Source organism: Engystomops pustulosus, chromosome 6 (genome assembly GCF_040894005.1).
Source record: "Engystomops pustulosus chromosome 6, aEngPut4.maternal, whole genome shotgun sequence".
NCBI classification, from domain to species: Eukaryota; Metazoa; Chordata; class Amphibia; order Anura; family Leptodactylidae; genus Engystomops; species Engystomops pustulosus.
In genome coordinates, this window is record NC_092416.1 from 153,202,004 (window position 1) to 153,225,037 (window position 23,034).

The 23,034-nt window shown below is 42.3% G+C and overlaps 1 protein-coding gene across 2 annotated transcripts in view; it reads left to right on the forward strand.

The window, feature by feature from the left end:
• The window catches only part of LOC140064698 (protein MTSS 1-like), a 92,040-nt gene that overhangs the window by 10,839 nt on the left and 58,167 nt on the right, over positions 1 to 23,034 (forward strand). For both annotated transcript variants that reach the window (XM_072111834.1, XM_072111835.1), the window contains exon 2: positions 18,362 to 18,423. In XM_072111834.1, coding sequence (XP_071967935.1) covers positions 18,362 to 18,423 — 62 coding nt within the window. The remainder of the gene's footprint in view (positions 1 to 18,361; positions 18,424 to 23,034) is intronic.

Consider the following 23,034-nt stretch of genomic DNA (forward strand, 5'->3'; position numbering starts at 1 on the left):
TATAAATAATAATTATTTATATAGCGCACACAGATTACACAGCGGTGCACAGAGTTTGCCCAATCAATCCCTGTCCCCATGGTGCTCACAATCTAATCAACCTACCAGTATGTTTTTGGAGTGTGGGAGGTAACCAGAGGACCCGGAGGAAACCGACGCAAACACAGAGAGAACATTCAAACTCTTTGCAGATGTTGACCTGGTATGGGAAGCTGTCTGAAATGGAAATGTTCCTGATATATGATTTGATCTTGTGCAAACACAGTTACCGTATGTTTATTATGTTGATAGTTAGGTTTTTTTCTGTTAACTTTTGCATATTTTTTTTCTGCCGGGTGACAGCATTTTGCAAAACTGTAAAGCTGGCACTTGGGTGTGTCTACTGGGACATCAAAGATGTTGGGCAATATCTGTGGTTTTTGCAGATCTTATATAAATGTTCATTGTTTCGCCTTTTAAATCCTGTAAAATCATGAAATCGACCCCAAAGTAAAAATATCATTGTGTAGGGCACTTTATAAGGTTTGTGGACATACCGTTCTTGTTTAACTGCAATGTATTGTATTTTATAAAAATTAGTAAGCAAAATGGCTTCTCATGCACCGGAGGGGTCAATAAGTAAGTATAGGGTTAATGTTTGGTATGTAGGCACTGTTGGTGCACCTAAAAGCTGATTTACTATGAACAGAATAGGAATTTTCGTTGAGATAGCTAAAGAAAAGTACAATATGTCTAAAAATCTTACAAAGTGGTGTGCACAATTTTATTCGGGCTGTTTTTTTTTACAAGGTAGAAAAGTTTACCTTTTTAAAGGGGTGTTCTAAAATATTCTCACTGTAAAAGTACTTGTACCAGCTGAGGCAGATTGGAGGTGACAAGGTGATCGGGGTGAGTCGTCCGACTGCTAGGACCTCCACCGATTATTAGAAGAGTGGCCCTGTCCTCACCAATGTGGGGAGCGGTAGCACAAGCCGCCCCACCCATCAGTGAGAATGAGATGCATGTTCTGTGTGTCCCTGGTGGTCCCATTCTCCTGAACGCGGGGGTCCCAGCAGTTGGACCCTCGCCAATGGACCTTGTTATCCGGTAGATGGGGGATGACTACTTTAATTGCTGCTACAACCCCGTTAAGATCATTGACAAGTAAAAAAGAATGAAAAGAAAGCCTGCTTATGATATTCTTAATTTTCAGCCTTTCGTGTTATGGAGTCCAGTCCTTTTAGTCTTGTCTGTGTTTTAGTCTTCAGACAAAATGCTGGTCATTACAATGATATTGTTTTCACTTTTTGTTGAACCGTTTTTTTACATTTCTGTCTTGTTTAGGTTTTGTCAGGTTGTATTGAGAGGGATTGAATACTGACCGGCACATACTGTATATACCGTAATTTGCAGGATCTATGATATTTTGTGACTGGATTTGTGGCCTACTAAATTCTGTCGAATATAGACCTGGTATAACCACCTGAATAAGAGTTTATTCAGATGGTTCGGGATGGTCCATATAGTAGAGATTCGTATAACCATCTGAGCTACTGTCGGTACAAGTGGCTAGAGTAATGTTTGTGGTGGTATTTAGGGTCATAAAATACCTACTACAGCAATCTGAATAAAACGCCATTTACATCTTTCTATCACCTTGTTGTAAGTTTACATCCAGAGAATTCCTATGTTTACAACAAAAAGATGCAGAGACCTTTTTTTAGGACTAAAGTGGATGATAACTGATGATACATCTAGACCAAGATGATATAACTAGTCTACTGCTGTATTCCATCCTTTATTGTGTACATGAAAAGCTTTAATGAGATGTGAACCTAGCCTAGGCCCCAAGTCCTATTTTTGTTTTTTTTTTACCTCAGAAACATGGTTGCCAAGAGAAAGTGGTCATGTCTGCATTTGTTTTAGTTTAGGAGCTGGACAATGGCCATCTCTGGGGGAACCTTGTTATGTAAAGTGTCATTGGTCAATCTCAAATAGTCTGGTCATGTTGGCAGAACAACTTGTCCCTTATGGGTCAAACGGACTGTTCTGATAGCTACAGAACATCACGCAATAGATAGAAATGGTCATCTTCTTTCCTATCAAAGGGCCTGGTCTGATTCAAGTAATTCTCTTGGTATAATATCAGTAATTTTGGACGTCACTGTGCGTCCATTCTAAGTTAATAAACAGCCTCTTTACTTACGGCTCAGTGGACCCATTATAGATGTCCATATGAGATGACCATTTTTACCCATAGATGAGACCTGATTAACTGGAAAATGCGGTACTTTCATAGTGATAGGAATTTATTAACAGAGCAGTAAGATTGGGAGAGGTTTTGGATGATTCACTGATATTGAACCTGCTCATGATACATGTTCTGTGACATGGGCTGGAGCTGTACCCCTGATACTGTTTTCAATAGGTATTATGATTTGGAAAGACAAAACCTCTGTTTGACCTGTTTATCCTGGTTGTAAGAGCTGAGCACTCTATGACCTCACTTTTGGCCACACTTGTGACTTGAGATACCTGCTCAGGCCTTCACCTTGATTACCCGAGCTTGACACTTGAGGAGTGATGGAGGGCAGGTGGAGGGTGAGGCTTTGTTTAAAATGCGGCATCCTCCCTGTATAAATGTATTTATATGTTCTTAAGACCTATCGGTGGAGCACATAAATGACTGGACCTGAGCTGGTTTGTGTCTTTTCTAATAATAGGGATTAGTAAGAAAGCCCTTTCGTGACTTGGAATTCAAGTAGTCTAACGTTAAGTGCTTTTGGGGTGTTTTATTCTACTTGGACTTCAGGACTATTTTTTTTTTTGTTAAAACTTGTCAAATTTGGAAACCGCTTTTCCAAGTACACCCACCTACACCCACCCAACATGGACAACAAGGGCATAGGAAGATAAAAGAAGAGTGGATCCTTCCAGAGAGGGCAAACACCAGTATGTCGGTGTGCTTGGTTTACTTTCCTTCATCCTGGTGGTAGATTTTCATTAACAGCTCTGTAGTCGGTGTGTAAAATTGTAAATCTTTGGTTTATCCACATTGAACCCATTAGAGAATTACAGTTGCCCAGTAGATGAGGATATGTCCTTTTGCAGCTTGCCCACGAGCCAACATTTCGGAAGTCCATTACTTTTCAGCATGGTGCGTGTACCTCCTGGATGAGCCATGGTTATAAAGTAGATGGTGTTGGCCATCCAAATTGATAAAGAGCATGAGACGATGAGGTAAATGTTACCTTACATATCATTAATATCTTAGTTTTTCTAGCCGTTCTTAGTTTATCTGTTTGTCCCAAAGTCCTTGGTTTTGTCATCTCCTCAATGATGCCAGGCAGACTTTACCCTTGATAAAGGTTGCATTCTTGAAATATTTTGTCCAAGCAATCTAAAAAAAAACGGTTAAATTTTACAACTGGCTATTTGGCATTTTTCTTTTGTAGAACGGAAGCCAGAAGAATTCCTCACATATACATTTGCCCTCCTTTCCCTTTCTCTAGTACATTCCACCATCAAATTTTAAAGGACCCCCCTCAGATACCTAATAGGGTCACTTGTAAAAGTTTTCCTTTCAGGACTTTTTTTTTTTTCTTTTCTCCTTTTCTTTTTAGAGCTAGTGTGTTTTCGGGTCAATGTACCAGCGTTTGCTAAGGTTGTTTACTTGAACTTTTGCCTTGGCTTAGGGTTATGAATGTATTTTGCTGATTTTAACAAAACTAATTACCGGGCAAAAAAAAAAGAGCTTTAACTTTAACTTTTTAACTAAGGCTAGAGTAGAAGGAGTAGAAAGGGGGGATAAAATGGATACCTATGGGGTTATATAGAAAGTTAAAACAGAAGTCATTATTGTTATGCCCTTTGAAGGGCACTTTGCATTGTGAATGATTAAGGTTGGAAGTAAATGAAATTATTGTAGAGGGGTTTTTGGTCATTGCCGAATGGAATCAAAATCTGAATGATTTGATTTTAGAGGGGTTGTCCAGTCAAAACTTAAATATTAACCCTACTACAAGGGGATAACTTGCTGAGCAGTGGAAGACCCAGTACTGGGAATATATATATATATATATATATATATATATATATATATATATATATATATATATAATATTTTTATTGGTCTCTTGTACCCCATATAAAACAACATCTGGTCGCTTATGCACCCTGCTACTTTATTTAACACGGTGGCACCGACTGATAGCTGAGCTCAGTACACATGTTCAATCCCCTATTCTCTTGATCCATGGGGTTCCCACCGCGCAGGGACCACCACCGATGAGCAAATCGTCCCCTAGCCACCTACTTGTAGTGACCAGACTAACTCTTTAAATTAGTTATTGGTATACATGTTGTCAAGCCTGGCTTTAATGGCATGCAAAGGGCAGGATATGTCTCTGACCCCTGAAGTTCCAACCACTAGGACCCTCGAAATGGCTAGAGTAATGTCCATTAGACAGAGCTGTGGTCACGCATGGATACCTCTGATCCATTCATATGGGGGCTTAGGGAACTCTATTCTGGTGGCCCCAAGGGATCCCTGAGCTTGGACCTGCATTGATCATACACATATCGCCTCTCCTGTGCATAGGGGATACATATAATATGTTGTACAACCCCTTTAATATGCAATATAAAATGATCTACTATAAATGCACTGATTTAAACTACAGTGTGCGTTTCTTAGCTGAATTGCACAATGACAGTAGTCTGGTGATGGCCGTCTGCCTTTATAGATTGTCCATAAGCCCACACACAAATCAAGCGTCTCCAGCCACACGTTCTGGAAAAATCATTTATGTTTCCTCTCCTCACTAAACGGACTCGCTTTCTGGTTCTGGGGAAATCATCACAACAAGTAATTGAGTTGTCACAAGGCTAGAGCCCTTGTAAGTGAAAAGTCCACGTCTAGGAAAGTTCTGCAACTTTCAATTGTGTACTTATGGTAAGATCTCTGCTTTCTGTCAGTGAGTGTCCGGGAAATGCATCATAACCATGTTCTCCTCACACTACAGATATATGATGAGTCTATTCAAGCTAAGGTAGGTGGCATTAGTACCCAGTGATGACAGACAGCAGATGATCTCATCTATGACCAGAAATGTCAGGTATAAAGTGTTTGCACATTGTAGTTTTCATTTTTCTTGGCTGGCATCCAGGCTCGGGTTCCCTTCCTTTTCTTTCTGAACAATGCAGGCGTGTACCCTGCTCCAAAATAAGAAACCCTTGTGGCTGCAATGCTGGGCCGGTCAGCACTTGTGTAGTGTTATTTCCATGCTTTGATTTCTGCATGCCTTTCTATCAGTGGAGGGATCAGCTGGAATGGCCTGGGGCCGGGACTGACCTTACACAACAATCCCAGGTGGACAAAGGTTATGCTGCAGCAAGCAACATGCATGAAGGATCATGCTCGGGCTGGTTTGGGTCTCGGCTTTTTGCTTTTCAGAGTGTTTTTTGACATTGCAAGTACAAAATGAACATAAAAGGATGAAACATTCATATATTTCTGTAATTGTCCATATAAACTCCAGCCTCACAGATGATGTGGAGAATCCATCATCTGTTTCAACTACAGACAGTGCTAGGTATAGCCCGGAGAGCTGTTGAAATATGCTATGGAATATGATGGCGCTATATAAATAAAGATTGTTATTAACCTTTTGCGCATGTAGCAAGTAGCAGCAAGGCTATGAAAAGTGAAGTTGTAATCCAGGTTTGCAGATCCTGCAAGTGCTCTGGGCTGGTCTTTGAGCCTGAAGGGCTTTCTGTTTATTGTAATAAAATGCTCCACAGCCCCCCCCCCCCTTCTGCTCTGAGTGACGGCTGTGAGTATCTAATAAGAGTCCTTATATTGCTTCTACTCCTATTGGAGGGCAGGGGCTGCTATGCAGCACAGTGCAGAGAGCTGAAAGCTCTTCAGGCTGGTAGACCCACCCAGAGCCCTTGCAGGAGCTGCAGAGCTGGATTATAACTTCATTTTTCACAGTCCTATCACTACTAACTACACAGATCTCAGCTTTTCTCAACTATTTGGTCAAAGCTGCTGACAACCTTTAAAAACTGACCATACATGTTGTACCCCTGACCATACATGTTGTACCCCTGACCATACATAGGGCCTCCAAGCTCCATTAACATCTATTGAGCTCAGAGCCCCTCAGGCTCATTTGCATAATTTGAAAGGCCTTTTTTGGAAAAACCAAGGAATAAGAAGCTAAAAGAAGAGAAGCTCCTGGCAGAGGGAACAAGCACCATTATGTTGGGTTACTTGGTTTACAATCCTTGATCCTGGGGGTAGATGTCCTTTAAAGATGACCACATACCTACAATAGCATTAGGTGGCCAGTAAGTAGGCAACAGTATTACAGTATTGGAGAACCACCATCAATATGCTTTATGTGACTGACTATAAACAGTTTCTAGAATTTTTTTGTACTTTTGTACCATTTCCTTGAAGTTTTTGGTCTCTTTCCATAGACGCGCATGACGTGTGTGTGTGTATTTTGCAGGAATACAATTGGATTTTTTAATTAAGCAATAATGGTCTTTGCTGCAGATGAGATGTGCCGTGTCTGTCATGTAGTTGCTATAGCAAAGGAACAGGCAGAGGACCCAATGCTGAAGTCCCATCCAGGTATAACACCCACATAAATTTTCATCCATTTATCATCCACTACCATCTCGGTACACGGTTACATCCGTTATAATGGGCAGCTGTGGTTACGCTGCCATTGAGCGGAATGTAGTAAATGACTCATTAAAGGAAATCTCTATTTTGAATACTTTTCTTTCCGTCCGTGTTGGAGTGTCGGAGCTTGTTTTACTTTCCACCATTGCTTCCTTATTGGGATGACTGATGCATGTTCTGCCCCCACGTCTTTCCACAGAACTCGACTCTATAAAATATTCCATCTCTTAGCCTTATTTTTGGCATGCTAATGGATAAGAAGAGAATGAATGAACTTCAGTGTGTGAGCATAGTCTGACAAGTGAAGTTTGCAGGACCCTGTTATGTTCACATATTTTTTTAAGTTTGCACACCTTCATCGTGGTAATGGGAGTTGTGGTCCAGTATAATGTGTCTCCACTCCCACCGTTAACCCAAATAGAATGGCGTGTACTCACTTTATGTATGAATAGATCAGTAGTGGGCATCTTTTACGGATTATCTTCCCCAAGAGCAAAAAGATTGTGGATGTGCCCATCTTTCTTTTCACTGACATCTGCTTGGAGAAGTTGGAATATGCTCAAACACATCCAATAGTAGGCCCCATTCAGCAGGTTTGCAGGTTTACTACACATGTATAGCCAGCGGTATACAATCTCTGTATTTATACTGCTTCCAGCCCCTGTCCTCTACTGTAATACATAACCAGAAGCCTACTACTGCTCTGAATCAAAATTATAAGTTACTGCTGTGTCAGGCTTCTGTTTAAATACTACAGCAATTACTCGGGGGAGGGGGGGGGCTGTGATGTGATCAGAGAAGATGCCTCTCACACCAATGCACTAAAATGTTCCAAATCCAGCCTCTGCCCTCTACTTTAATACCTAACCAAAAGCCTACTACTGCTGTTACTCGGAGTAAGCTATGAGTTACTGCTATGCCAGGCTGCTATTTGAATACTACAGCAGTTACTCAGGGAGGGGGGGGGGGACTGTGATCAGTGAAGATGCCTCTCACACCAATGCACTAGAATGTTCCAAATCCATACCCTGCCCTCTACTGTAAAACCTAACCAGAAGCCTACTACTTCTCTTATTCAGAGTAAGAGCTATGAGTTACTGCTGTGTCAGGCCTCTATTTGAATACTACAGAAATTACGGGGGGAGGAGCTGTGATTAGTAAAGATGCCTCGCATACCAATGCACTAGAATGTTCCAAATCCAGCTGCAATCCTGGAATCTTTATGTATTTTTAACAGTCCTGCTGCTAATAATACCCAACCCATAAAACGGTGTGCAATTTTACTTGGTCCAAACGAAAGATGGAGTGTCAGCAATCTGCTAGACTTCTCAAGCATCCTGTCAATAATGTAATCCACTGCGTCAGGCTTCAAAACACTTGTGCAAATCTATGTGCCAAAGTGTTGCCCGGCGGGGGAATCCTAATACCAGGAGCATATACAGCATAAGCCGTATAAACTTTTCAACTTACTTTTTTTAACCAGTTATGGCAGTGTTGCTGGGGAAGCCAAAGTAATGTTGACACGGTTGCTGAAGCAACGGGCTCATAATTTTGACATTAATCTTGGCTTACTCATATATGGATCATGGGTTCCTAAATGTGACTCAGAAAACTGTACTGCACTGTCTGATGTTTGCTCATAGATAACGGTGAATCATGTGGCAGAAAAAAATGTTCTCCACCCTGTGCAGAAAATCATGTGGCATTCACTTCTCTTTAGAAGATGGACGCTACAATTCACGTTGAGTTGGGATGAAACACTTCTTTATTTTTATGTTCTATTTCATACTTGGGCATTGTGAAAGTTATGTAAAGAATTCTACTGATGCAAGTTCCGCATCTTGCATGAGAAAAATACACACCCTGATATTGGCCCTCTGATAATATAGTAGAAGTGCCGAAATTTTGTGGTCTTTATGCTACCAGTATTGCCATCATCATACAGTAGCTGACGCGTTTCGGGCAGGATGTAAATCAGACTCCCTTAACCATAGCATGGTAATATATATATAAAATACTTCTAGCTTCTATATATATTACCATGCTATGGTTCAGGGCGTCTGATATACATCCTGCCAGAAACGCGTCAGCTACTGTATGATGGGGGCACTTATATGTTTTTAATATGAACATATAAAGTTTTCGCCACTTGCCGTGAATTATGTCTTTTGGAGTTTTTGCTGTGGATACAATCCCGCGGTATTGTGCATTACCTAATGGAACTCAGCTGTTTTGAATCCTTTGGAGCTGGATGGAGAGCTGTGAATATCTTGTGAAGTTTTTTTTTTTTTTTGACTATATGTATTTTATAGATCCATAATGATGTTGTGTAAAGGAAATCTGAGACCTGCTTGTTCAGATTAAGTGCTATGCAGTAGCCCAGCACCAGTCAGTTTTTCATGGGCAAATATCCATCACTGCCAGAAGGGAGTATTAAAACTGTAGAAAAAGTTTTAAAAAACCAAAACACAGTTAAAGGGAACCTGTCAGCACATTTTCACAAATACAGCTAGTAGCAGGTGCCTTTACAGCCCTATTAACGATCTGACGCCTTTCTTTTTGCAAAAAATTGATTCCCTCAGATTCCGATAAAATCAGAGTTAACTTGTCTGGTATCTAGCGTCATGCGTCCCGAGTAACCTCATCACGGTCCTTTAGACTCTTAACATTCGCAAACTGTGCCCCATGGACATATCTGACCACATTAAAAAAAAATAAAAATCACAGCTTGCCTGCGCTGACTTCTACTCCTCTCTGTGCATGGTGCTGTGATTCATGTCATATGATATGCTGTGATTTCATGAGATATATGCATGGTGTACAGTTTAATAATCAGAGGCTAAAGGACCTGCAATGATGTCACCCTGGTCACATGACATTAGTGCTGCATGCAGAGAAAGTATGGGGAGGAGCTGCTGGATTCAGACTTCCTTGGATACCAGGTAAAATTATAAAGTTGAAACAAATTGTGGTCACAGGTTCCCTTAAAATAGTCTCACTCAGATTTTAAAACACGTGACCGTGCTCAGTCCATGATTCGCTGACGATTCGGTGTCCCAAATTTCCCACAATGAACAACAGAAATAAATGATGCAAGGAGTCCCTTCTGCTATTATGATTAGTGTTCAGCCCCCAGCAAAGTGTTTGGTCCTAATCCAGCCATGGCCTGTTATGTAACCCTGAGATGGGATGCACCCGACCGCCAAGAACGTCCTGTAACATCCGCTTTTTCGAACGGATGGAACGCAAATGCACTAAATGCAATAACTTTTAATGGATCAGTTCCCGTGCCATTATATTAACAGGCCATGAAACCAATCTGTTGACGGATCACTGATAGACTATGGTTGAGGACCTGAGAAAATCTGATGCTGTTTGTTTGTTTGATTTTCATAGCCTTGAATTGGCCTAAGGCATTGATGGCGAACCTTTTAGAGGCCGAGTACCCAAACTGCAACCCAAAACCCTGCTCATTTATTGCGAGGTGCCAACCAAAAATTACAGCAGTAACTTATTGCTCCTTGTTCAACAACTTTCAATCATATTGGCCTCCTGAGGACAGCAAAACAGTAAAAATATAGGAAATGTGTATAAATTTAGCTTCTTTCCAGTGTCCCTCTGTGCATAGAGAATCATGGGGCCAGCAGGAGATCCTCCAAAAATAATTTGACGATGTCTAATTCTCCCTCTTTCTACAGACCCAAGTAGCGAAGTAAGTATCAAAATATGACGGAAAGCAGCATCTTTTAAATTGCTTGGAACTGCAGGAAGATTCTTTAAGTTCTGACCCTGGGGCAATGGCCTGAGTGCCCACAGAAAGGGCTCTGAGTGCCGCCTCTGGCACCCGTGCCATAGGTTCGCCACCACTGGCCTAAGGGAATCGAGAGGTAACATATCCTAGATTTCTGTTGCTGCTGTATTTTGATATATTATTACTGCGTATAACTTGTAGTGTGAACTAAGGCTATGGCCCTAATCTGGAGATTCTGTGTAGCTTGTGGTTCAGCAGAACGTTTATGCTCCTGTCTACTTAATCTATGGACCACAATTGGTTTTATTTATGTGCGTTTTTCTCTTACATAACAGATTATACTGCACTTTGGTCTCCGGAGGTGGATTGCTGGAAATGAATTTAACATTTGTCTCGGGGAGATTTCCCATGGAGGGGTTATTTAATACTCCTTAACGTCGTGTTTGCTGAATGTACAGAACAGCCCCGTGCTACTGGTTAAATTTGATTCCAGATGACGGCATTCGTGTTCACATCATGTCTCCTTCTCTTTTTTTTTTTTTTTTTTTTTTGTCAGGCAAATAAGCTTTGGTTTTCCTGAGGAAGGAAACCTTTTTTTTAATTTGCTTCACATTCATCAGTTAAGCTACAAAGAAATCTGAACGGCTACAATCATTTGAAGTTTCGGCTTCACCATTACGTCTTGCTTTTTGTTTGTTTGTAGAGCTACAAATGGCTACATATAGAACATTTGGGGCACCGCGATGGGGTACACGTTTGGGCCTTGAACAAACATAGATTAATAGAACAATATGCAGGATGGGGTAATTCTAGTTCATTTGGTGTCGACCATCTACAATTATATGAAAGGTTTCTACATATTATTAAAGGGGTAGTTGAGTTGTTATAAATGATCCCTTACCAATAAGATATAGGTTTTAACTAATTAATTGGGGGTGAAACCACAGAGGCATCCAGCAACCTCAAAGCTGGTTTCTTGTGGATGGTACCTGACTTCTGGAGGTGATCTAGTGGCTCATATTGTCTCTACATGTCAGTCCGTCTCTGATTTGGCTTTGCTGAGCAAATTTAGATAGTTGGCTCCTACATAAGCGGTGCCCTTCCTTCCATCATATAACTGAATGGACTCTTGTTCTGCCCACTGCATGGCAGATATTCCTACTCTAGGCAGTGAATATTTGTTCAACTTAATTGGATGAGTTCTGACTCATTTAATTGTGTTTTTTTTTAGAACTAATTGCATCAAGTAAAAATATTCTTGTTGCTGGCCATGTTCTGGGCTGCCTAGAGGCCATTGGGTTTGAGGATATGAATATTGATGACCATACTTGCCCACTCTGCTGGGACTTCTGGAAGACCTCTGCAAAATAGAAGACCTCCTGTAGTCTCTAAAGAGCTATCAAATCTCCTGGTTTCATGTGTCAGGCACCAAGAGACATTTTGCAGATGTTTTGGGTACTTTATGCACCAACAAGGTCCCTAAATGAGGGTACATCTGGCATGTTGTACAATGCCTATTTCCCAAAAACATGCATGATGATCTCCCAATATGGGGAAAGACTTGGCATAGGTCAAGGGCAAGTTCATATAGGTATAATTGACCTTATAACATATAGTCATAATTCCTTAGTCCTTATGGCCTCAAATTTGGTCCCACATTTGGATGAAAGGAAATTTAGGGGATAAAGGATGCTACTGTCCTGTGGCCGGATTTGCTCTTTTTTTAGCCTTTTTTTTCCCCAAAAAAGGCTTAAAAAATAAGGCAAATGAGCCTGATTGTCTCCAGCCTCAAACACCTATGGAGCTAGGACCCCAATTGCCTAATTTTTAAAGCCTATTTTGATTAAAAAAAAACAAGGGCATAGGAAGCTTGAAGAAGAGCAGATCCTGCCTGGTGGTAGATGTCCATTAAAGTCCCGAAATGACGTTACCCTAGAGACCAAAATCAATGGGACGGGATGGGACATTTGATACGACCATAATATGTCCACTTGAATTAATCCAAAATGGCTAAAGGATGGCATCTGGATCAGAAGAAGGAAGCACTTCATTTTTCTGATGTAGAATAAAACCTTATTCTTTAGTAATTGTGACAAGTGTGTCCTGTGTTTTCTTCTTTCTGTTTTTGCTACTTTTACAACCTGCTACAAGGTGGTGCCTACTTGCCTATTACATAAGTGCACCCATGCATGACACCCTGGTGATTGGTATGCAAATACGAGTCTGTTTTTATCTTAATTGACTTTGTGGGGCGCGCTCTGTTATTGTGCAGTGGTTTAGAGGAATGTCGTATGACTGCATTGGAAGGTGTATCTCCAAACCTCAGTACAAGACCTGAACAAGGCGTCTGCCTGGAGCCTCCCTAGATTGGGTGCAGTGTGGGAGGTTATCTATCACACATGTCAGGCTCGGCCTGTTAATCATTGCATTTTAATGAGGCTGATATGTTTTATCTCTATATCAAGACTGCAACTAGGGTAAATATTCGGCTTCTGAGATATCCAACATTTTAGGTGTAGGTGGAAGCCAAGTTTTCATGTGCCACTGCTTGTGCAACATGCTTGGTAGGTGTTACTGAGTTCACCCATAGTGCACCCACATGGCAAGGCTTTGGTGTAGCGAAAACGTAGGCTTATGGCCAACCTTCCTTCGGGCAGTGTTCACATGTTGCGTTGCAAACGCGTTTTGAGTTTCCCCCAAACTCTGCAATGTGCACCACGTGTTATGCAGTGTTCACATACACAATGCCTGGTACTTTTTACCGTTCACATGTATTTTTACGTTGGCCAAGCGTTTCCTGGTTGCGTTTGAATTTAGTGGAAAAAGAAACATGTGAACACAGTCTCAAGGGAATGTACCGTGGGGTGGAGCGGGTAAAGCGCAGCCGGCACTGTAGTGGCAGTGAGTAGAAGGTCCCTGCTGGATAATGAGTGTACAATAGGTTGTCTTTTATGGCATATAACTCAGCTTTACTAGAAGACTATCTGAAAACGGATCTATGGTTTTCTTTTTCTTTCTTTAGTCAAGTTGAGATATTATCGCTTCCAGACTTTGGCAGTGGATAGAGCAAATACTCCCATAATACTTCCTGTATCTGATGTAGCGGTATGTGGTGCACAGAGTAGTGAGACGCACATTTCAATCTTTGTGGATTTCAACCCTTTTGAGACTATTCATGGTCTTCAAGGTGTATCAAGTACAGGCAGTCCCAGCCTTAAAGGGGTTTACCCATGAAAGAAAGTTATTAAATTGTAATCCCCTAGTGATGTTTACACATTAAAGATACTATTTTTTTTTAAACCCCCTTACTTTACAATTTTACCCAGTTTTATTGCTGTTATAGCTCCTATCACTGTGATGGTCGGTATAAAATTTGGCAGTGTGGGTCGGGACTAGCTGAGCAGACAGGTCATGATTCCTCTGTGTTACTGTGTGATGACAATGTGCTTATATTATCAGAGTACAGGTTTATCTACACTTTTTATTTTTTATTAACAGTCTATAAGTATCTGAAACATAGAAAAAAGAGAGATAAGACAGATCAAAGTCATGAGATGGATAGAACGCATAATACTCAGCTCTGCTACCTTGCACAATCAGAACTGTTATGCCCCCCTCATTTCAGATCCAGAGCTTATCTTGTCTGTAGAGCTGATGCTCTGTCCTCTAAACGCTACTGCTGGACAGGAAGTGCCGTGTATGTATGTAGTGTGCATAGTCAGAAAATTTACGGTCGTATCCAGGGACAGCCAAAATTGTGTGAACCAGGACTGATAGAGACAGGTTGGAATTATATCAGTGAAATGCAGAATACCACCAGGTAGATTTTTCTTGTGGATTCACGTGGATCACGTCGCATTATACCGTTGCAATGGTAGAATTTTGTAGCAATCATATGACATGCTGCAGATCAAAATTTGATTTTCTGTTTGAGAATATCAGAAATCTCATACTCTACTGTATTAGGACTCAAATCATAGACTTATTATATTCTATTGGGATAATAGACAAACTATAGAACCGGTCCTGTACCTGGCAGAGATCTTCTCTACTGTCATCAACACATGAGTGGACCTCAAGTGCCACTGATACACGGCCCACACACCAGACCACGGGCCGGTAATCTGCTACAATGAGACAGAATGTGGGTTATCTATCCATGACTTCCTATTGTGTAATGTCCATTATTCTACATACAGTATTCATGTGCAGAAAAGATGTCTTTGATGCCCATGTGCACGGGGCTCTAATCATGGCAGAAATTACCGATTATTTACATATGTCGGAAACATTCTTTTGAACTTTGGGTTATCACTTCCAGTTTTGTGGAAATGAACAATTGCTCCGCACTCCCAAAAGGTCCACGAGAAGTTAATTCCATGCGATGCAGCTGCAAGAGCCTGGAGTCGGCTTTCGGGATTTCTGGTTCTGAGGGCTCGAAAACAAATCCCCGTTTCCATTTTTAGAACGGCGTTAGGTCTTCATTAGAAAGAGGAAATGACAGTTGGAAAACTTCTTTTCTTTTTCATCCCTCCTGGAATGTGGTGCAGCTGCAGATGCTTCTGGCCGCTGTACTGTACACTCCGGGTTATAGGATGGAATGTACGAGCGGCTGAAGCTTTTTATTGTCTTATGGTGGACTGGAAGTGCCGGGTTAACTGCTTGTTTGCCTCTGCCATTCCCTCTTCCTTTACGACATGTATGCTCTCTTTGTTGGACATTCTTTGCAATTGGATGAAAGAATGTATGAGGCAAGTTAGTGATGTTTGGGGCTTTTATAGGGGTCCCGTGTGGCGCACATGCTAGTGTAAAGCGCACCATGACACGCATTGACTTGGATGCCCTTTAAAGCGTGACAAATGTTTGCATCTGTGTGATGTCTAGTTATATGTAACCTGTATAGAGGGTGGATGCATGACGTTGTATATGCATGATGTAAGTCATTATGACACTGACTGACTGTCTACAACAATCTGTCGTAAGTCGCCGTTTAAATATATGATTAATGGAAATCTACTGTCAAAATCGAGCATGATAGACACTTACTGATCCCACTACTGTGACTGTGTTAATCTTAAATTTGTATCTAGAGCCTCCTTCCTTCCAAAATCTGAAGGGTTCTGGAGTTGTTACCAGAACCCTTTACTGTTGTGGCATCACAGGCTGTTACTCTGTCTCCCTCCTCCTTCTGCCTGATGTAATCCCACTGCAGCAAAGGAAGTTTCAGAACATGTTGGGAGGAGGGGGGGAGTGTTCGCAGCAGTGTATCAACCACTGAAGCTACAGCATGGAGGGCCGCTGGTAACACCAAGGGGCACCCTTCAAGCTTTTTTGCATAAGTTGATTTTGGAACGAAGGTGGCCAGGGATCACAAATATAAGAAGATTACCACAGTCACAGTGCCTGGATTTATGAGTAAGTTTTATAATTCTGATGGTAGATTTATTTTAAGCCTCATTCACACAGGGTACTTGAATTGAGTTTTAAAATGCAATTCAAATGCATCAGGAGTTTTTTTTTTCTTCAAACATATGTCTTTTGACCTAAATGTTTGCGCCTGAAAAGTAAACAAGCTAAAGTATGTCTTTCAGCTTTACAAATACAAGCATTTAGGTCTGAATGCAGCCTTAGGGTGAATGCGGCCTTAGGGTGCATTCACATGGCGATATGCCTGCCGGGCGCTTAAGAGGAGGTGACTCCTCCATAGGAAACGCATATACGTCCCCATAGACGGGTGTCTGAATGTACCCTTAAAGGGCATCTACCACCAGGATGAAGGACTGTATGCAAATGAGCCTAAGGGGCTCCAGGTTCCATAGGTGTTAATGGAGCCTGGAGCCCCTTAGGCTTATTTGCATACAGTCTTTCATCTTGGTGGTAGATGCCCTTTAAGGGACAAACCAGGTGTGGTGGAACAGGTGCAAATGTTTCATCATATCTTATCTCTGTATCCTCTCCACACCTGGTTGGGGCTCAGAATAACTGATGAAATAACTGAGGTGTGACCCGATCCTAGTCCTTTAGTTGTACACACATAAAAATACCAGCTGCTAATAAAAAAATACTGCTATAAATACACCCTAAGCCATAAAAACAAAATTAGGAAACTATTTTTAATGAATATTGATCACAAGTGTTTTTCCCATTCCTGTGAATAAGGATAACGTTTGGCCTTTCCGTTTGGCTGATTGCCATGGAGCTAAGAAACCGGCACATTTCAGACTTTTGCCTCCGTAATAATATTTGGCCACAGATGCGTAGATGCCCTGGAGTCAACCACCAGACAATTGGGGTCACATTTTCAAAGTCCTTTTTCGTTGTTGATATCACTTCAGAAATCTTTTTGGTGACAAGGAGTGGGAGGGATGATTTACAGGGATTCGTCAATGTTTTTTGGGAAGGTGGAGGAGGCAGAGCATCGGGATGCCAAGGGAGGTCTGCACAGGGCACCATCTGGCCTAAGGCTGGTCCTGTATATGAAAGCCATAATGGAAATATTTTTTTTATCACATTACATAACTTTAAATTGGGGTTTAGTCGTTAAACTTCTCATCAACTATTAATAGAATTTATGAGGGATTGAAGATTATCCCAGCAATTATAGAAATAAACACAGTAACACCATTACCTCAGTGGCCTGAGGGCAGAGGCGTCAAGTGTTTGGGTACATTCCTGCGACAGTACGATGCCACTTCCCATCTTGAATTTGCATTTTTTTAATCTGAATCTTACAAATTGGGTGACTGCCGTTTTTTTTAAGAAGATTCTTTAGGAATGTATGAATATTTTGGGGGTGGTTTGGGCAGTGACTTGATGATCTTAGTCACAACATTAGATCATTTTTGCATTAGTTCCCCACATTTAAAATGTTCTAATATTATAGGAAATGATTATATAGTGCGATATGTTGTCTGTGGTGAGGGACCTTTATGAGGGACCGCCATGTTTGGTAGAGGGTTTCTCTTATCATCTGTGTTTGAAAAGTATTCAGCCCCATTCAAGATTCTAGTCAACCAAATACGGGGTACGGGGGCTATGACTATATTTCACACTGTTCTCTCTTTTTTATGCTAAGGATTACCGTGTTTTTCGGACTATAAGGCGCACTGGATTATAAGCCGCACCATTAATAAATGCCTGATAAAATGTCTAGGTTCATATATAAGGATTATAAGAATGAATGATCAGCAGGTGGCAGACCTGGGCACAGATCAAGGCAGCTGTTGTCTGTAAGTGCGGTTCATATATAATGCGCACTGGACTATAAGGCGCACCTTTGATTTCTGAGAAAATCAAAGGATTTTTTGTGCCTCTTTATAGTCTGAAAAATATGGTACTTTTTTTTTTATTAGGATCAGTCATGATCGGTCAGCACGGTGACTCAGTGGTTAGTACTTCCGCCCTGCAGCGCTGGGGTCCCACCCAGGTCAACATCTGCATAGAGTTTGTATGGTTTCTCCGTGATTGTGTTTCCTCTGGGTCCTCTGGTTTTCTCCCACTCTCCAGAACATAATGGTAGGTTGATTAGATTGTGAGCCCCACTGGGGACAGGGACCAATTTTGGCAAGCGCTGTGGAATCTGTGTGCGCTATTTAAATAAACGAATTATTATTATTATTATTATTATCGGTGACATTGTAATAGAAAAGTTGACCATATCAAAGTATGAGTTGTCCTGTGTATTCGGGATATCACTGGTATTCACCTGTAATATCTTTTAAGCTCTCTGACCAGCATCGGTTTTTAACAAGACGTTGGATCAGTCCCACCCACCGCGAGTTGCTGAGCATTGTATACAATAGTAACAAAGCAGCAGCCAATACACAATAAGTATTTCCTTACTTCAGCTGCATGGAGTACTATTTCATTTCATTCATACATGTTACTCTTCTGGTGAAACCTTGAATGCTTATGTGTGTCTTTTCTTTTTTTAGGCCAGTTATCCAACATGGGAAGACTTCATCAGCAAAGCGATAAAGTTGCAGTCCCAGCTAAGGTGAATATGCAATTGTTTGTATATGACATCAAATTGCGTCCTAATGTTTTGAGCAATTTTTTTTTTCATTTCATTTTTAGCTCTACAGGTTGTAAGGTGAAATAGGGACACTAAACCAACTACAGGTCATTAGGGAGTTTGATGTCCCAAATAATACTGTAACATATCATTCTTTGACCACTATTAAAAAAACACTTAAAGGGAACCTGTCACCAGGAGACCCATTTTTAGCACTCTTTTTTTCTGTAAAACAAATTTTTTATAGAAAAACACTTTGGCAGTGTATGTACTATGCTCTGTGGGGACTGGGGGAGTGCTAAAAATGGGTCTCCTAGTGACAGGTTCCATTGAGCTCACTTAGAGATGAGTCTGGTAAAGCGCATTGGTGTCATCTCCACCTCAATGAAGCCAACGTGGTCCATCCCGGTTTCACGGCACTACGTTGGCTTCATTGAATGATGCGGTGAGAGCTCCAGATCCGGGTAATTAAAAAAAATGTTTTTCTTTTTTTTCTTTTTTACGTGCCCAGACAGAAATAATAAAGCGCACTTTGGGACACAGACCACAGGTCCCTTTAAGTGACAAATTAGGCTACGTTCACATCAGGAGCCTCTGTGGCCAGTTTTATAAGGGAAAAAACCCAGAAGATTTGATTATGGTCATGATTATTTTAGCTACGCTTTTGACAAAATTAAATGCCTGATTGAGATGTCGACCAATGTCTGCTCATAATGGATGCCAAAAAGGATATGCCTGCAAATATAAAACTGTGTCAACGGCATGATGCTGGCTGTCTAGGAAGTAATCCTCTTTTATAATGGCACTGTTATCACCCCACCCTGCTATAAAGTGCGGCTTGAGGTGTGTAGTTCCTGTGTTATGGAGAATACCCATAGCAACTTAGACAAGAGGTGATGTAAGAACCGCAATGTACGGGATCTTGTCACAGATTTGATTAAAAATGAATGTAGTCAAGGTCCTGGAACTTGTTTATAACCAGCAGCGTCTTAGACGTAACCACACACACAGTGATTCTCTTATCTCTTCTCAGAATGTCAGACTGTTCTTTCTATATATATTTTGATGGTGGTTGATACAAAACATGGAACAGTAGCTGTAATTAGCTCTCAAACTGAAGTGAATATGAAAAATTGCAGGTGCCGATAATCTACATTTTAAATCAATTTTCCCATGAAACGCAATCTGTCTGCAGTTTTTACCATATAAAGTGTTATCTAGTGGCCCCAGAGAGCTGTGTAACCATACCCTTTGGGTGTGATGTTAGTAGCAGCAGGACTGTGTATTTCTATTCCAGGAATGTAGCTGGACTTGGTCCACTGGTGTGCGAGATCTCTTCAGTAAACACAGCACAGGCCCTTCTTCTGAGCAACTGTTGTAGTATTCTAACAGAAGATGCTTCAGCAGGTGGGAGGGGCTGTACAGGAGTTCAGTGAAGAGATCTCACATGCCAGTGTACGAGAGTGCTCTAAATCCAGCTGCGATTCTGGAGTATGTTATTTTTTTTACAGATAAAAATGCTGGCACATTCCTTTTAATAGGCAATGCCCATATGATAAGTTGAACTGTAAAGCATCTTTCTCCATTCTCGGGAATACGTACCTATATGTACCGCTAACTTAATTAAGAAATAACAAGTGACCTATTCTAAACTTGCTATAACCTGCAACCAGCACTACCTAACTCTTCTAGATGTCAGGAGGGGTCATTGCATCTTTTAACGAGGTCAGTGAGGAAATTGTGAATTGGGCTTTAAAATACAATGCCCCTTCAAGTGCTGTCACATGCTTTCTTGGACCGTTCTTGGTGTATTTTTTTAAACGCTCAGAAAACCCATGGGTTGTTAAACGGATGTGTTTTGTATGTTTACCATGCGTTTGGCTCGTTTGAATCTGTATTTGTTCATTTCCGGAAGTGTAAGTAGCAGTGAAACGGATTCAAACCAGCCAAATGCATGGTAACCATACAAAAACGCATCAAGAACGCACGGCGTGACAGCTCCCTTATCCTAGTATACATATGAAATGTAGTATTTACATAGATTTACATTTACATAGTAAATCTAGTAAAGAAGATATAGTAAATGCGAGAAAGGGTAAAAAATCCTACACCGGAATAGATCTTGTGTCTTCCATTTGTCCTGACACAGGCATTCCAGGGACAGAACCTTGCTATTTTCAGCTCATTTTCGCTCTGATGTGTAGTTACTCTCCCTAATTAGACTGGTGGTCGGCCAGTAAGAGGCAGGGAATTCCTCTGACACTAGAATTATGGTTTGTGTTCACATCCATGTGGCACATCGACAAAACTGATGTTCTGTTCCAAAGTCTCTGTCTAATCTCAAAAGAATGCTCATTGTTTACCGTAAAAGTTTTTGTCGTTACTCTTTTTCCTGGTTGTATTCTGTCATTTCCTTAGCATAAAATACATTTTCACCTCCTAACCCTGGTCATATCCGAACAGTGATTATTATCCTTATGGGTTCATCTGACATCTATTTCCTGATTGCACCAGTGTTATACAGTAAACCCAGATGTAGATGCACCTTCCTGCTGGTCCTGCAGCCATGTACTGTGGCTAGCTATCTACTGGGGGGCCATGCACTGTGGCTAGCTATCTACTGGGGGGCCATGTGCTGTGGCTAGCTATCTACTGGGGGGCCATGTGCTGTGGCTAGCTATCTACTGGGGGGGGCCATGTGCAGTGGCTAGCTATCTACTGGGGGGGGGGGCATGTGCAGTGGCTAGCTATCTACTGGGGGGGCCATGTGCAGTGGCTAGCTATCTACCCGGGGGGGCCATGTGCTGTGGCTAGCTATCTACCCGGGGGGGCCATGTGCAGTGGCTAGCTATCTACTGGGGGGCCATGTGCAGTGGCTAGCTATCTACTGGGGGGGCCATGTGCAGTGGCTAGCTATCTACTGGGGGGGCCATGTGCAGTGGCTAGCTATCTACTGGGGGGGCCATGTGCAGTGGCTAGCTATCTACTGGGGGGGCCATGTGCAGTGGCTAGCTATCTACTGGGGGGGGGCATGCACTGTGGCTAGCTATCTACTGGGGGGCCATGTGCAGTGGCTAGCTATCTACTGGGGGGGCCATGTGCTGTGGCTAGCTATCTACTGGGGGGCCATGTGCAGTGGCTAGCAATCTACTGGGGGGCCATGTGCAGTGGCTAGCTATCTACTGGGGGGGCCATGTGCAGTGGCTAGCTATCTACTGGGGGGGCCATGTGCAGTGGCTAGCTATCTACTGGGGGGGCCATGTGCAGTGGCTAGCTATCTACTGGGGGGGCCATGTGCAGTGGCTAGCTATCTACTGGGGGGGGGCATGCACTGTGGCTAGCTATCTACTGGGGGGCCATGTGCAGTGGCTAGCTATCTACTGGGGGGGCCATGTGCTGTGGCTAGCTATCTACTGGGGGGCCATGTGCTGTGGCTAGCTATCTACTGGGGGGCCATGTGCAGTGGCTAGCAATCTACTGGGGGGCCATGTGCTGTGGCTAGCTATCTACTGGGGGGCCATGTGCTGTGGCTAGCTATCTACTGGGGGGCCATGTGCTGTGGCTAGCTATCTACTGGGGGGGCATGTGCTGTGGCTAGCTATCTACTGGGGGGGCCATGTGCTGTGGCTAACTATCTACTGGGGGGGGGGGCATGTGCTGTGGCTAGCTATCTACTGAGGGGCCATGCACTGTGGCTAGCTATCTACTGGGGGGCCATGCACTGTGGCTAGCTATCTACTGGGGGGCCATGCGCTGTGGCTAGCTATCTACTGGGGGGCCATGCGCTGTGGCTAGCTATCTACTGGGGGGGCCATGTGCTGTGACTAGCTATCTACTGGGGGGGGGGGGCATGTGCTGTGGCTAGCTATCTACTGGGGGGGGGACGTGCTGTGGCTAGCTATCTACTGGGGAGGGGGCACGTGCTTTGGCTAGCTATCTACTGGGGAGGGGGCACGTGCTGTGGCTAGCTATCTACTGGGGGCATGTGCATATTGTAAGGCTCTTATGGAATAACTTTTTAAAATATGTGGCGTTCATGGCTCTCTCGCCCAAAAAGGTTCCTGATCCCTGAGTTAGAGTATCAGACATTGACTTCTATGGGAGTCATCTCCAACAGGTTTCACTAGCCAAATAATTCTTTCACAACGAATTATTTTCCAGTGGGGCTGTGCTTACCCTTAATCTGGGTCAGTATCCCTTAAAGCTGTATCTCAAACAAACCCCATATGTGATTCCCTGCTTGGAAATGTAGCTATAAACATAGTGCTATGTGCTATATTTTGGTAATAAATGGTTAGTGTATTACTGATCCACCTTTTACGGACACCCTGTATCCCAGTGGTCTTGGACATAAAATAGTCTTGGAAATCGGTAAAAATCAACTATGTGATTGTCAAATTTTTGGCCACTTCCTTCTGCCTAAACTGGGACCAAAAGCACAAACATTGTAATGATTTCTCCCTCCGCCCACACAGGAGCAGGTCCGTGCTTCCCTGCCATTCAGATTTGCATCATATTCGTGTCAGTATTTGACTGGCTTTTTACTTCCCCAAGCAAATCTGCAGGCAATATGATTCATATCTAGACTCCACT